At 36.4% G+C, this 15,483-nt stretch overlaps 1 protein-coding gene across 1 annotated transcript in view; it reads right to left on the minus strand.

Annotated features, from left to right (window-relative positions):
• The window catches only part of LOC145684385 (ran-binding protein 9-like), a 156,440-nt gene that overhangs the window by 31,849 nt on the left and 109,108 nt on the right, over positions 1–15,483 (minus strand). The window contains exons 4-6 of the mRNA XM_081756643.1: positions 12,785–12,975; positions 8,911–9,095; positions 3,256–3,368 (exon numbers count right to left, since the gene is read on the minus strand). Coding sequence (XP_081612769.1) covers positions 3,256–3,368; positions 8,911–9,095; positions 12,785–12,975 — 489 coding nt within the window. The remainder of the gene's footprint in view (positions 1–3,255; positions 3,369–8,910; positions 9,096–12,784; positions 12,976–15,483) is intronic.

Here is a 15,483-nt window from a genome sequence, read left to right on the forward strand (position 1 = left end):
ATTATATCAAGATGTCACAAGTAAATCTTTCCAACAGCCTCTTCTTACACGACAGTTTGCAGTACGTCAAAATTCACATATACTGCTTAGATCTCAGTTTCATCCATCTGAGCCTTTCCCCAAAGCTTTATTCTTGAATGATAGTACAGCCTTACTCAGGAAACACTTTTCCGCCGAAAATCATGGCGAACATGCTAATTTTTCCCTTCACAGAAGCATGAGTTTTCTATCTAATCAACGCTTAAAATGGCAGAAATGCTGATTTTGCTCTTCATAGAAAACCTTTTTTCTTTTCTTCTCTTGTTCTTTGGCTCACTTTTCAGACCAAATTCATTCCTTGATACTGTAAAAAACAACTCACTTTCACCTATCTAAATAATTTTTGCTTCATGTAACGCTATGCTGGTTTGTCTGTCTTCACGGATTTATAGATCACACGAATATAGAAGCTTCTTGACCAGAGCTTAGCGGTTGTTTATATAAACGTTCTTCGCAAACCTACACTAATCTATTAAGCTACACTAAATTATACATATTTTATTACCCTGTCATGTGTGAATGAAACTGCTGCTGTGACTTCTCAAATTCTACTGAGAAATCAGAGCAAGATTGATTTAAACAGTTCGGCAATAACTCCTAACGACGCAATTTAGTTAAAAGACTATCGTTTTTGAATTTTAATATATATATATATATATATATATACACACACACTCTATTACGAATTCCCTATGTTTTTACACTGAGAATTTTCTTCCAAATTTTAGGGTTTTAATAATATAGTAAAAATTAAAATTATCTCTGTAATCTAGAAACACTGCATGCAATTATACCTTAATTTGCCATCGTACTCTATGATTTACACGTTGAAACTTCTACATATAAACTACATATAAAACAATACGATACACTTTTTATTCTCATATGTCGATTGTAATAGATGAGGATTAAGATCTTCAGTTACAAGAAACACTCAGAACAACAACATCTAAATGGCAGGCACCAATGGGAGTTCTTAGCTATAGATTTATAAACACTGTACATTTGCTCGACTGGAAGTTAACCAGCAAGCACTGAGATAAGATGATTTGTGCTGTTAACTTTTTTTTTTTTTTTTTAAACATTTTGAAACATGAATACAATAGTTATTAGTTAGAAATTTCTAAAAGAAAAAATATTTCGAACACGTAAAGGAAATGAAGGGCAATCATTGCTCAATAAATCCATCTGATTTAAATTATCAAATGTCTAGAAATTGTAGAATATGAATGAAAAGATATAATGTCACTGATCTGTTCATACGATTGCCAACAACAGACTTAGAAAGAACATCATCTCCTGTATTTCTGAACAAGTTTTCGCGTTTTCTCTTGGGGTTATTGACTTCCTACGCAGATGCTGTCATTAAATTTCTACAAATTGAAAGATAACGCTTACAGCAGAATGAATGTTCCAAAGTATGTTCGAGAAACAGAGCGTCAGCAATGATATCGGTTGCAATAAAGATCGACCACCGCGGAGTGAGGGAGCGAGAGTGGAGGAAAACCTGGCAGTCAGTACAGAGTAAACAAGAACATGAATCGTATGTCAAACGAAGACTTCGCGAAGAGGATAGTGCAGTATTACACGAATGTCAGAGGTGGTAATCAAAGAAACACTGTCTCACACTTTACGAATGAATACAAACTAACCCAAGTGACAACTAAATACTCGGATGTTTTCGACCAACATGAACGGCTGAATATAAACCGATTACAGGACGAAACGCTGTTAAATCAATCGCAGCAGTTGTGAAAAAGGTGCACCGAAAATTCACGACAGATCTGATCATTTCTGTATGCACAACTACGAGACATCTGGCATTGGCCACATCCACTGTTAGTGACACTGAACTTCACAAATTGAATATTAGGCAAAGAACACAGAAAACTGTTCCAAAGCAAACAGCAGACCAAGAACAGTGTGCAAATAGAGTCTGCTGTGCAATTTACATGAAGTTTCTCCGAAAAGTGTTTGTCATTGATGTTGATACTAACGTTAAAAGGGACCCTTCAGATATCCCAGGATGGACATTTTATTACTCTACTGATCCTGGTCTTGTGTTATTTGACCACACATTCAAGGAAAAAGCAGTTTCCAAAGGATACCTCGTGTAAAGCCATGGAGGCAGATGGAAATCTTTTCGAACCTTTCATTTCGGCAGGTACCATCAATGCACAAATTTATTTATGAGAATGTGTGATAGACCGTCTCATTCCCTTTATTACCCTCCATCATGATAAAAGTGACGTTTTATTCTGGTCAGATACGGCAACGGCACGTTATGTTCGTGTTGTTACGGATTATCTCCGCAATCACGGCATTGTTTTCGTGGAGAAAGAAGACAATGTCTCAAATGTGCCAGAAACCACAGGGATTGGGAAGTTTTCGGCTCTATGCAAGCAAGAGTATGCTAGACGACCCAAGCACCCACAGATTGTTCGTCGCTTCAAAAGCGTGTGGTCCAACCTCACCAAACACATTTCTGCCAAGCACGGTAAAACCATCATGCGCCATGCCTGGAAGATATTCCGTGCTACTGACATCAAAGGCGTTCGACAGGCTTTGCGTGCAAGGAAACAATAGTGACATGTATTAAGTACCTATATACCAGTCGTATTTTTCGGACATACTTTGTCACTTTAGATGTCCAACATACGGAGATCGATTTAATGTTAAAATCACACGAATAATGTTGCTTGATTGCAAGTAAGTTCCAAAACAGATAGGTAACAAAATTCGGCGAGTAACCAATATGCGAGGGTTGTACAAAAGTTCTAAGCCTACCTATGAACGGAGCAGCAGAGAATTTATGGATAGTGTTACTTTTCAACAATAGTCCCTTGCCAAGTCATTACATTTTGCCCATCGATTTTCAAATTCGGTGCCGCTGATAAAATATGATTTGTCGAAGGCGTGTAAAATTTCATCTACGACACGCATGGCTCATCATCAGTCAAAATAAGTACTTTCCAACTTCTGTTTCGGCTTTGAAAAGAGATAAAAGTCAGAAGATGTCAAATGAGGCGAACAAGGTGGGAATGGGGGACCAATCCGTAGCCGCAATCGTGAATTGTTGTCATTGCAATGACTGACTTGTGGTTAGGGGCATTATCTTGATCGAGAAGTACGCCTACTGTCAATTTCTCGATAGAAAAAAATGCTCCATTCCTGCTGATATTAACAGTGAAATACAATCGTGGGGTTTCAACTTACTTTGTCTGTTTTTGATGGAAGTAAGGTCTTCATCAAAAACTTGTCCCGTACTATGTGCAAAGGCCTCTGCTGTGGCACAATATCCGTGGTGTACGAGGTACGTAGATACCATTCTGAAAGAAACAAAGAAAATTAATGAGTTAGTACTGATGTTACAACTTTTTTTTTTTTTTTTTTTTTTAAATCTTGTTCATCCACCTCACTTTAGAACGTCATACTTTGGCAAACCACAGGAAATTTCAATACTTTGGCTTTAAATAATCACTATCACTATGGGCCAAAGAAGTTCCACATTTCTTTGATTTAGTCCGAACTGTACCTTAAAGTGTACCGCTTTTCAAAGAGAAGTGGAGCTTTTATTTCTATTATTATTATTTTTTTAAAGACTACATATTACTTTCAGGATCTTGTAAATTCTATGATCATGAAACAGATTAATAAAATATTCAGTTGGCAGCAAAGGAATCAGAAGCGGGTATAGCACAACAAGTTATCTACCAGAAAGTACGACAGGCATCCTGACAACAACAACAAAAGTTTCGGTTCGTTCTTTTCAGCATCATGACGCGTGGACCTACAGTTTAAAGTGGAATCCGCTGGAATTGAGCCCAAGAGCGCGAACCAATGAATGATTTTGTATGCAATACAAATTAAAAACTTACGTTGTAAAACCAACATACCGTACTCCATTTTTTTAAACATATCTGCCATATATTTAAGCACTTATCATGGCGTGACATCGGTTTTTCTATACTGCCATTGGACTGTTGCCATCAATGTACATCATCATCTTTGAGTTTCTCAGTTTTCTGGATATAAATAACACACGCACGGTCTCCACCTACGACCCCTCAATTTGAGCCAAACAGTGAGACGGTGCACATGAACGCTATCGAGTTACAGCCCTGAACATGTATGACAAAACAAGAATCTTGCCAAGCATGAGGTTTAAAGTGTGATAGGATTTCTGCTTTTCACGAATTTTGAAAGACTTTCCTAATGATAGTGAACTCAAAGGTGCTTTGAATACATTGGTGACAACAGAGTACAACGAACGGTACAGAAAAATTGGTATTATGCTATAATAAATGTTTATAGTAAAACTGTTAGCACGCTATGATTAGAGCTTGAATATATATGACGCATATCTTTGAATGCATTGGTGGCAACAGAGTACAATGAACGGTATAGAAAAACCGGTACATGCTTGATTATTGCTGAGTGTATATGACGAATGTCTTTGAATAGATTTGGCGATAAAGTAGAATGAACTGTATATAAAAAAATGGTATCTCGCAATGATAACTTGTGCTATGATGTTATGACGAATATCTTCGAATACACTGGTGGTGGCAGAGTACCATGAACGATGTAGAAAAACTGATATCACACTATGGTAAATGCCTGAATGAATAACTGAATACATTTGTTGCAAAAGAGTACCATGAACGGTATAGAAAAATTGGTAGTATGCTTTGATAAAGGTTTGCATGTATATGACGAAAATCTTACATTGGTTGCAACAGAGTACAACGAACGGTATAGTAAAACTGTTACCACACTATGATTGGTGCTTGAGTCTATATGAATGTCTTTGAATACACTGGTGGCAACAGAGTACAATGAACGGTATAGAAAAAACTTACATTACGCTATGATAATGGTTTGAATGTCTTTGGCGAACATGCCATAAGAAACAAAATACCGTACAGTATAAAGCCCTTCTGGATAATTTCACTATATTAGTTTGAGTAATTAACGTGAATCTATTCAGCAATTATTTCTTTACAAATTATAAATTTTCATGTTGACAATAGTTATTTCCTTTATAAAAAAACTCAGTGGTAGGCCAGACTGTCTACGTACCGACAGCTGTTGGCCTTAGGTCTTCCCAAACCTGAAATGCTTAAAGGATCTCCATTATACAGAATGTGCAGTACGTTTATTAGCATTGAGCACAAAGAAATTTATATATGTATTGTTAAAATGTGAATGTGTGTGTTCGTATACAAATGTGTAAAGCGAATATTTCATTCTAACTTATAATGCTATCTTTGCTTGAAATACGGTTAACATTTAATGCTTTTATACTCTTATAATATTCATTATTGTCATTGTCAGGAATATTACATTATATATATCATACATATATAATGTAAAAGCTATTATATTACATATTATATACATTCTGTACTAAAGACTCTTTTCTCTGATATTGAACAATAAATAACTGTTGAAAACCACGTAGTTTCTGTACAATAAATCTAACGTATACACCATTTGTATTTTGTGTTTCACATCAAAAACGTTTCTTTTTAACATCGAGGGACATCCAGAACAAAAGTTTTAGTATAAAATTCAAATAAAGAACAAATGCTATTAGCGCTTTCGCTTGCACCAGAGAAAGAAAGCAAGAGAAAAGAAAGAAAAACAATAAGAAACACACAGTTGAGTAGCCTGAGTTATTGTTTTTTCCTCTTATATTTCTTTCTTCTTGTTTCTTCTAAGCAGGCTATGATGACGTGTCAGTAGAAATACATGTAGTTTACTTTTATTTGTGATTGTGTTAAAACATTTCTGATAAATTCTTCTACACGTCCTTCAGGATTCCTTTTTTGCTACCACGTGATCACTTAATAAAGCATGTAATGCTCTATATTCGTATCGAAAATGATTATTGTAACAGTTTGAGATTTGTAACAGCAATTTAAAAATTTGTAAACGCATGTAGTATGCTATACCGCAAAATATATTCGTATAAAAATACAGAATGTTTATGAAGTTTGTGTCTGTACTGTATACTATTCAAGGATCTGTGTATCCCAAAATAACCTAGTACTATTATCAAGAAAAGTCTAATATTATCTGAGCAAAACAATTGCTTGAGAATAAAGTAAGTAAGCAGTATATGATCAATATTCGTTATTTCAAAATATCTTTACTATTCTGTTCTGCTTACTAGTAACAACTGTTGAAAATACATAAACGAGCTCAGAGCATACTTAAAAAAATATCTGATTCAATAAGTGTCTAAACGACTTTGATGCTACTAGTACCAATTTTCGGACTTTATAGATACGGAGCTGTCGAAATCAATACATAATCATTACTTCTGAAGTACAACAGCGGGATCACGCCTTAAAATTTTGCTTATCGTAAACAATGTAATATGGACTCTCCCTTCCACCTATTAATGTAGGTAGGGAGGATTGATTGCAGCCAAACATGCTACTCTGCTTCCATGGTAGCGCAAGAGAAGAAGAGGTTATAAACAAATGGATAGTTGGTAAAAGCAATACAACAAAACGGTCAACTGGTGTTCAAACGTCAGCGCTGGTGGAAGTAACTAATCTGAGTCCAATCATACTGTCGGAAAACTAATGACGCGGCCTGCCGAAACAGGAATAGCAGGCGCGATGTTATAAACTTCCATGTTGATATTAATTTACATGATCCATCTAAAGTATCCAAACACCAAAGAAGAGACGTATTCCAACTATATGGAACTTTTATATTTTTAGGGAAAATTCTAACTTACGGTGTATACGATCCACAGGAAATCCGTAAAGCTCAGGAAAACGATGAATTTTGTCTGACTAGTCTGAACCTACGACAGAAATCTGACTCGGGGAAAGGTCAATATACAAAGTTACAGCTCACAGATGACGAGAAGAACCCTAAAACTGGGGTTGCGGGGAAAGGTCAACGATACGGTCAAGTCCATTTTCGGTTTATGAGGTGTGGTCTATACTTAGATGTCGTCTGCCACTCTGGGTAAAGTTGTGTGTGTGCTATTCCGTGGTGTCTTTTCAACCCCCCGTGCGAAAAGTGGGCGAGCCCATACCTACGTCACACTACTTCTGCTAGGGTTCTTCTCGTCATCTGTGAGCTGTACACAACTCAATCTTATTTGTTAAGAACATGAAACGCGGCAACTAGCTGCTAATTGTACCGCAGATGACGTCTTTGCATGACTGCACTCGAGTTTAGCGTCCCCTTCAGCACTAAGATTATATGAGACGTTGGCCTACAAGCTTAACATGCAATCTGAATCAAATGAGCCCTCGTCGAGAATTGAACCCGGATCTCTCGTGCCAAAGACGCGCATGCTAGCCATATAGCCAAGAGGGAGCTCGCAAACAATGACTGAAATCTGACTGTGTAGCGAATACAACAAAAAGACCACTTTGACCGGAAAAAAGTGTTTCGTGTATTTTCGCTCTGTCTTTTATTAGAAGTTGAAGTGAGATGATCCGATGTGTTCAAAACTGGCTGGATTATGCCAAGTCTAAACCTTCAAATAAAAATATTATACAGGTAGGTTAACCTTCCCCATGACAAACAAATTATGTCTCGATTTGAAACGCAAATTACCTACCAACTATGGATTTCAAAATATATATTATCGATTGTAGAGACTACTCTTCATTTGGGTGCTTTTACCAATTAAAAAACTGTTCGTGCATCGGAAATAATAGAATGTTGTCAAGATTTTACATTTGTTTGTTTCCATAACCGGTGAGTATTGTTACCGATCAAGGTCCACAGTTCATATCTAGAATGTGGAGGAAATTCTGCCAAAATCATAGGATTCGAGATTGCCCTACAACGCATCGTATTAAATCTTACAACAACAGTAACTAGCTTTCAGCTTAATTTCTTAATTATTTTAACCTTCTTCCACTAAAATTTCCTTTCATGATTAGCCTGAGAAAGAGTGAAAACAGAGTCGAAAGCTTGAAAGGATACAATTTTTACAACAGTATTTTTACAACTAAAATACTGTATGCTGTATTGATTATAGACAATAAGAAATAATTATTCAATGCATCCTCACATGAAATATACTCCAGGTTTACACGAAGTTTCAGTAGACGCATACTGCAATGAACCAACAAGGTATCAGGTGGTTTGCTGACTTTACAAAACGGGACAGGTAAACAACATTAGCAACCTTCTATAGAAAATAAAATGAAATGTTTCAGTTTAGTGTCCCACGATTATACCTTTAGGCTACGGAAGACTTGATTAAGACAAGTGAACGTTGATGGAAGAATTGGTGGAATGAGAATGTGAAAGGAAACAAGAGTACCCCGGAAAAAAACAACCCACGAACACGATGCTGTCCACCACAAACTTATTTGGGCGGGAATCGAAGCACAATCTTCTATAGAAAGTACTGAAATAAATATTTTAACAATTATAAATCCACAGAGTCAAAAGTGCGGAACCGAATCGAATTTAGCTCTCCGACGCACTGGCATTGTTAGCTGCAAAGCCGGGTTTAATTTCCGTCTCATATCACTCTCCTGAATTTCAATTGAATTGGAACTTACAGGGCATATGATGATGAACCCTTCATTATCTCGAACAGTATTATAACAGTCTCTTGCGCATGATCATGTCTTTTATTCTCTAGTACATTATTCTTTCACAATAATAATAATAATAATAATAATAATAATAATAATAATAATAATAATAATAATAATAATAATAATAATAATAATAATAATAATAACTCGCATATCGGTACTCTAAAATTATAACATCTACAGAAATTATTGAAATTAACAATTTTTAATCTCTTATTTGCTTTTAATCACTTAAACTGTTTATTTTAAAGAAAGAGAATATGGTAATATAGCCTCCTACTTGTGGAGAATAGCCTGCCATTCTCCTTGACCTTCAGGAACTGGGAAGTTGTGAATGGTAAGTCTAGTTCTGGCTCTGAGTTCTCGCATCATATCTTCAATGTCAAACACGAACGGAGTCTGTCCAAAGTTAGCATCCACTACTTCTCCTGGTGTCTGAAGTCCGACAGTAGGATACAAGTTTGGCTGCAAATGAAACAACACAAAAATTGTAGTGTCTATCTTTTGAATTTAACTGGGCTAGAAGCTTGTATTTAATTCTATTCACAGATATCTTGGTAACAAAAATGATAAGTAATGAATGTGCAATTACAGATACCACAACAGTATGCTTCAATTCCGTTTTGTTTTTCATCTAATAATATGTGGGGCTTCTGGTGATCATGAGTACAAGTTCTAAATAAATAAATAAATAAATAAACTGATGCTACATTAAGGAATCCCAGGAATACACAATTAATTATTTATATTTAAAAAAACAGAGAAAAAATTATCACACTAAGATTAACTGCCAACTAACAATGAAATGTTCGTATTTCTTTCTCATGCGTAGATATTAATGTTTTCGTTCACTTGTTCAATGAACTTACAAACAACAAAAATATATCTGACATAACGCGTTAAAAAATAAAACAAAATAGATTAACTTCTTTCAATACAATTCCAGTTTTCTCGAACATACAGACGATCCGACTTCTTTTAAATGAAGAAAATTGATTAACTGGGAGGTGGGAACTTAATGCGGTCGTCAGCGGCGAGGCTATTTGCTCCCGTCATGAAGAAGACAAGCACTGAAATGATGCTGATAAAGAACCACCAACATATAAACTAACTAACTAACAAACTCTATGGCCTATGGAACCCGGAAGATCAATGCCATGTTCACAAAAGCTCTCCACTGAATTCTATCCTTAGCTAACTGGATCCAGTTTCTACTTAGTAATCCTATTTCTGCGAGATCCATCTTAATATTGTCATCTCATCTGCGCCTAGGTCTTCCTGATGGTCGTTTTCCGATTGGTCTTCTAGTTAAGACTTGGAAGGCGTTGCTACTTTCTTCCATCCCGGGTACATGATCTACCCACCCAAGCCTCCTAGATTTGACGACCCTAACAATGTTTGGTAGACCGTATAAATTATGTATAGTTCCTCGTTATAAAGTTTCCGCCATCCCCCATTCCTGTTCCTCTTGGGTCCGAATATTCGTCTCAGGATCTTGCCCTCAAATGCTTTCAGTCTACGTTCTTCCCTCAGAGTAAGCGACCAATCAACATATAAACAATGACCAAAAATATTACTTCTCAATGCCCAATGAAATATTAAATTAAACAAAATAATAAAACTTATCAAAAATAAAAACAGAAAACACTAATAGTGGAAAAGTTAAAATTATAAATAACAAATCAGAAAACAAATAGAAAGAAAAGAACTGAAAAATAGCAGTGATAAAACAAAACAGAAAAGAACTAAAACCTCAAGTCCAAGAGAACGTTTCCGATCGCACGAACAAAAGCGAGAACTCGGTCACTCAAAACAGCGATATCACTCAAAATCAGACTAAGATTACCTAAACCTAATAATTTACCCTAAAGTATCTCTGTAGTTTAAGTAATCAGGCAATTTTACAAAAATAAGCTAAATACTCAACGCAACGATACGGTCTTTACAATATGGACGGCTCATAGCACACAGTAAATAGAAATGAGTCACAAATGGTCCGTGAAGAAATTTGTACTGCATATGGGCAAGATAAGTTATCAAAAGCAATAGCCAAAAGATGGTTCATTTGCTTTAGTTCCGGTTTCGACGTCCAAGATGCTCACCACAGTGGGTGACAAATCACAGAAAAGTGGAAAATATTCTGGAAAAAAGCTGAGCAAGACCAGCATGTAAACAGCTATGACATTGTCAATGACCTAAATATTCATCATAGGTTTTAAATCATTTGGAAAAAGCTGGCTATAAAGATATTCTAAACCACTTAGTTGTATGCAACCCACATTCCTTGACTTTCTGGTTGCAGCCTATTTGAGGATAAGTTCTCCTCAGACGTTGCAGTTGTTTGATTTTTGAATTAAAACAATTATGATTTTTTAAACAAAATATTTTATACGCATAAACTTTCCTTGGGAATAGTTTTTTCGATCAATGAAAACTGCATCGAAATATAACCACGAGCTCTCGATATAATCGCGAACATCCTTACAAACATACATCCTGAGTTCGAGATATGTGCATTTATATCTATATCTATATATATATCTATATCTATCTATCTATCTATCTATCTATCTATCTATCTATCTCTCTCTCTCTCTCTCTCTCTCTCTCTCTATATATATATATATATATATATATATATATATATATATATATATATATATATATAATGCACATATCTCGAACGCAGGGAAGAGAGTATCCCCCTTAAAAGGCTAAAATCACGCCACTGTTATAAAGCAAGAGAGCAACAACAATATAATGACAAGTGGAAAAACTTAGGATGAACAAATGTAGGTTGATGAATCCGTCGTTAGAACATAGAATCCCTGTATGGGTGTTTGACCATCTGAAAAATAAATAAATAAATACGTAACAATCTTAAGTGTGGATATATGAACTTCTTAACAAAAAGATAATTGGCGACGTTACGTGACACAATATTGTTCATAGGTTTAGAGCTTTCACTGAAGTCTCTCTCGTATCATCTACAAAAATATTCATGTATACCGTTCGTTGAAAGAAGTCTACATTATTTCATTTTACGATTATGACTAGCCAGACCTTTAACAGCACTCAAAGAAACAATTCCAAACTAGACAGAAGATCTTCCTAAACACTGAGTTTCTGTTAAGTGAGCTGAGAAGAACAAACAACGAAAACACGTTCAGAAGACATCTCGGACTGTCAATTCATACTAAGACAGATACACGATCAAAAGTGTGTTTGTGAAGACAAAGTATTTTCCACCATGCTGAGTCTAACTCCTTTCGATAATAGTGAAAACACAATGACGAAACAAGCTAAAACAAGGTTTTATCTTCTCTTTACACAAGGATGGAATTGGATGGTAATATACTAAGGAAAGGGAAGTATAAAAGAATAACTAGATATTAATGACATAGTAATCGCAGCTAGCTTTTAAACTTACTTGGATGTCTATTCTCATTCCTATTCTAAACGAATATAACCGAACAGAACTAATGTCCTTACGAAAATAACGATTAATCAAAAATATTCTATACTTTCTAACTTTATGAAACGGTGGCGTCTTTCTTTTACCAGCGTTATTTATTTTCAATACGATACCAATGATCCTTCAAAAGATGTATTCTCAGGGAATGGAAGCCACTACTATCGACTGAAAAGAGAAACTACATTAAAAGATACGCAATTTACACATCATCTTCATAAAAAAGTTAAAAAAAATTCTAGAAACATTCTGCGATTTTAACAGCAGAAAAGTTTAAAAGCTCCTCTTCTCCTGTAATAACTTGTATTCCTTCAACCTTTGAAAGCTATAATGACAGACATACATATGTTACAAATAACTGTTACATGTTCATAACATGCTTACCAACTACAAAACAAATGAAGAAAGCAGAAATCTACGTCGGTATGCTTCCTACTGTGGAAGTCAGAAGTTCATAGGCTGTAGTTAAATCAAAAATGCTCTTGCTGCAGCGAACTATCTACAAAATGACTGTAGTTTGAACTCTGGACACAAATATTTGGCCTCAGAGAGAAATTTATCATGCAACGGAAATCCTAGTATACACTGAGGAAAAACAGTTTTTGATGTTAATTGTTTGGTTAACAATTTAGTTTTCATGTTTATCACGTTCTTCTATCACCATAATTAAATATGTACTTACAGGCAAATCTGTGAAGGCTATTCCCAAATTATGTCCGTTCTTGGTATAGAAACAAGTGTTGTCTATAAGGTTCACACCACAACCAATGACATCTCCTGTTGTGAAAGTAGGACCATAAGGTTGTCCTGTACCCGATGAACAAAAGGAGTGTCCGTCGTCACCATGGTAACCGTAAGAGTGCTTATCCCAACCTATAAACAAAAATTCAATTACATATTATTCTAAGATAGTCATTTCCAACTGACCGATCTATGATGTCAGAGCATCTCTTTTCGCTTGGAGTAGTGACAAAGAAATTGTAAGAACAGGAAAGGCAGGGTAGTTAGGTAGAGAAGTAATGAATCCACGAATAATGTCTCTTAAGACCATCGGATCTATCACTGTTTTTCTTGTTTGCATTCTACCACTGCTTCGAAAACGTTCGAACTGTTCTATTTGCTGGCTGGATTTACTGAGAACGACAGAAGCAGGCTGTGACGTCACAGATCATCGAGTTGGAAATTACCGTTCTACAGAGTGGGTGCGAAGCCACTATCTGATTTTAAATTACTGTAGTTCTGTCAATTTTTAACGGATTTTCAAAATCAGTGTGTTACATTCCTATAGCTTCCCTTGGAAATCAGAAGTACAACAGGAATGAGATCTAGCTTGACTGAGTAAGATACTAACGAAGATGGCGGAAAAACTTATATTGCGTTTTGTACGAAATTCTGAGGAACATTTCTTAACAACACAAGATCAATACGATCCTCCAATTCTTCCAAATTGTGTGATTTTGTTCGGTAGACTTGGTCCTTGGCCCAACCTCACAGAAAAACAAAAATACATGGTGTGAGGTCAGGATTCCTGGCAGGCAATTCATGAGGTCCCCTTTTCCCCAATCAACGCCCCGGAAATGCGATCCACTTCTTCTATCTGCTACAGACCCGGTTGTCATTACTTTGGCATGACAATTTCAGATCGTGCTAGGATGGAGAGTAACATGAGGCCTATAAATACTTCGCCACCATTGCTATGTAAGACTACAGATTTCTACGCATCAAAACAAGAAGTTACCTTAGCGGATCTTGCAATCTCCATTTTTCGCCATCCTTGTTAGTCACTTATTCACATATCATTGCTATTGTACACTTAGTTTGTCAGGGAACCTAGTATAAAAAATGATTTTAAGAATCCATTAAAAAGTAACAGAATTACGACCATTTAAAAGCAGATCGTGATTTCTCATCCATTCTCTTGAAAAATGCATTATAACTATACAGCATTATTCACAATAAGACAGATAAAAATATGACAGGCAAGAATGATATTGTAGATCATCCCTGAAAATGATGCAATATATATCAGCACTAACTGGCAATACTTTTCTCCAAGAGAACAAGGCCAAATTTATTGATTTTGAGCTAGTAGTATCACAAACGTTAAAACACGTTCGAATGGAGCAAGACAAACGTGAATACTTGCACCTTACCGACCTTTGTTAAGCAAAGGTAACAACTTTTACAACTGGCTCTGTTTTGCACCATTAAATTGGAACTTTTATTGCGGTAAGTGTGGGTCCTTCTTAAAAGAAGTACGCACTATGTTATTTTCCTTCGTCAATTTGTACTGAACATTTGTTAGGCATCCAGACACATAATATGGTATATTTTCAAACTTACTTTATATGGTATTTTTTAAAACTGAATGACAATTTTAGCTTTAAACGTAAATACTACTGAAGTAGATGTGTTTACTTCTTGTCTCTCTTTTTGATTAGATTTTTATATGGTTTGAAACAATTTTGTTTTGCTTAGTAACGACAGTAAAATTAATACCGGTACGTACTTTTAACTGGCAAATGCATTTTGAACAAATATACGAAGATACAGCAAAATACAGATGGTGAACAGAAAAATGGAAACACCTGAACGAAATTGCAACTTACCAGATTAATATGGTGTCGGGCCACCTTTCGCCTTCAGAACAGCCTTGATGCGACATGGGATGGAGGCATAGAGGTCGTGAATGGTAGCAAGTGGAATTTTACACTATTCCTCGTGCAGGGTATCGGCCAGTTCTGTGAGAGAGGATGAAGGTGGAAATCGTCGCCGGAGTCGTGTTTCCAAGACGGACCACAGATGTTCAATTATGTTGAGATCTGGGGATTGGGCGGACCAGGGGAGGTGTTGAACTTCATCCCGATGTTCCTCAAACCACGCTGCAACAGCGCCAGCTGTGTGAATGGGTGCATTATCATCCTGGAAGATGGCGTCATTGTCCGGGAACAACATCCGGACCATAGGATGCAAGTGGTCTCCTAAAATTGCGACATAATCGTTGGCAGTGATTCGTCCACTAAGTGTGACCATAGGACCCAATGAAAACCACGATATGGCGGCCCACAGCATCACCGAGCTGCCGCCATGTTTCACAGTTAGGTGGAGACACTGCAGATCATAAGCTTCTTTGGGCGTTCTCCACACATAAACACGGCCTGTGGTTGGGAATAGGGTGAAGAATGACTCATCCGACCATATCACACGTTTCCAGTCCTCAACGGTCCAAGTTGCATGGTCGGGGCACCATTTGCGGCGTGCGAAAGCGTTATGGTCCCTGATGGGCGGTTTGTCCCGTGCAACACGACCCTGTAAGTTCATGTCATGTGATTCGCGGCGGACTGTGATTGTCGAAACAGGGTGGGGGAGGTGCTGATTGAG

This window comes from Thermobia domestica, chromosome 1 (assembly GCF_964235325.1).
Source record: "Thermobia domestica chromosome 1, izTheDome1.hap1.1, whole genome shotgun sequence".
NCBI lineage: Eukaryota > Metazoa > Arthropoda > Insecta > Zygentoma > Lepismatidae > Thermobia > Thermobia domestica.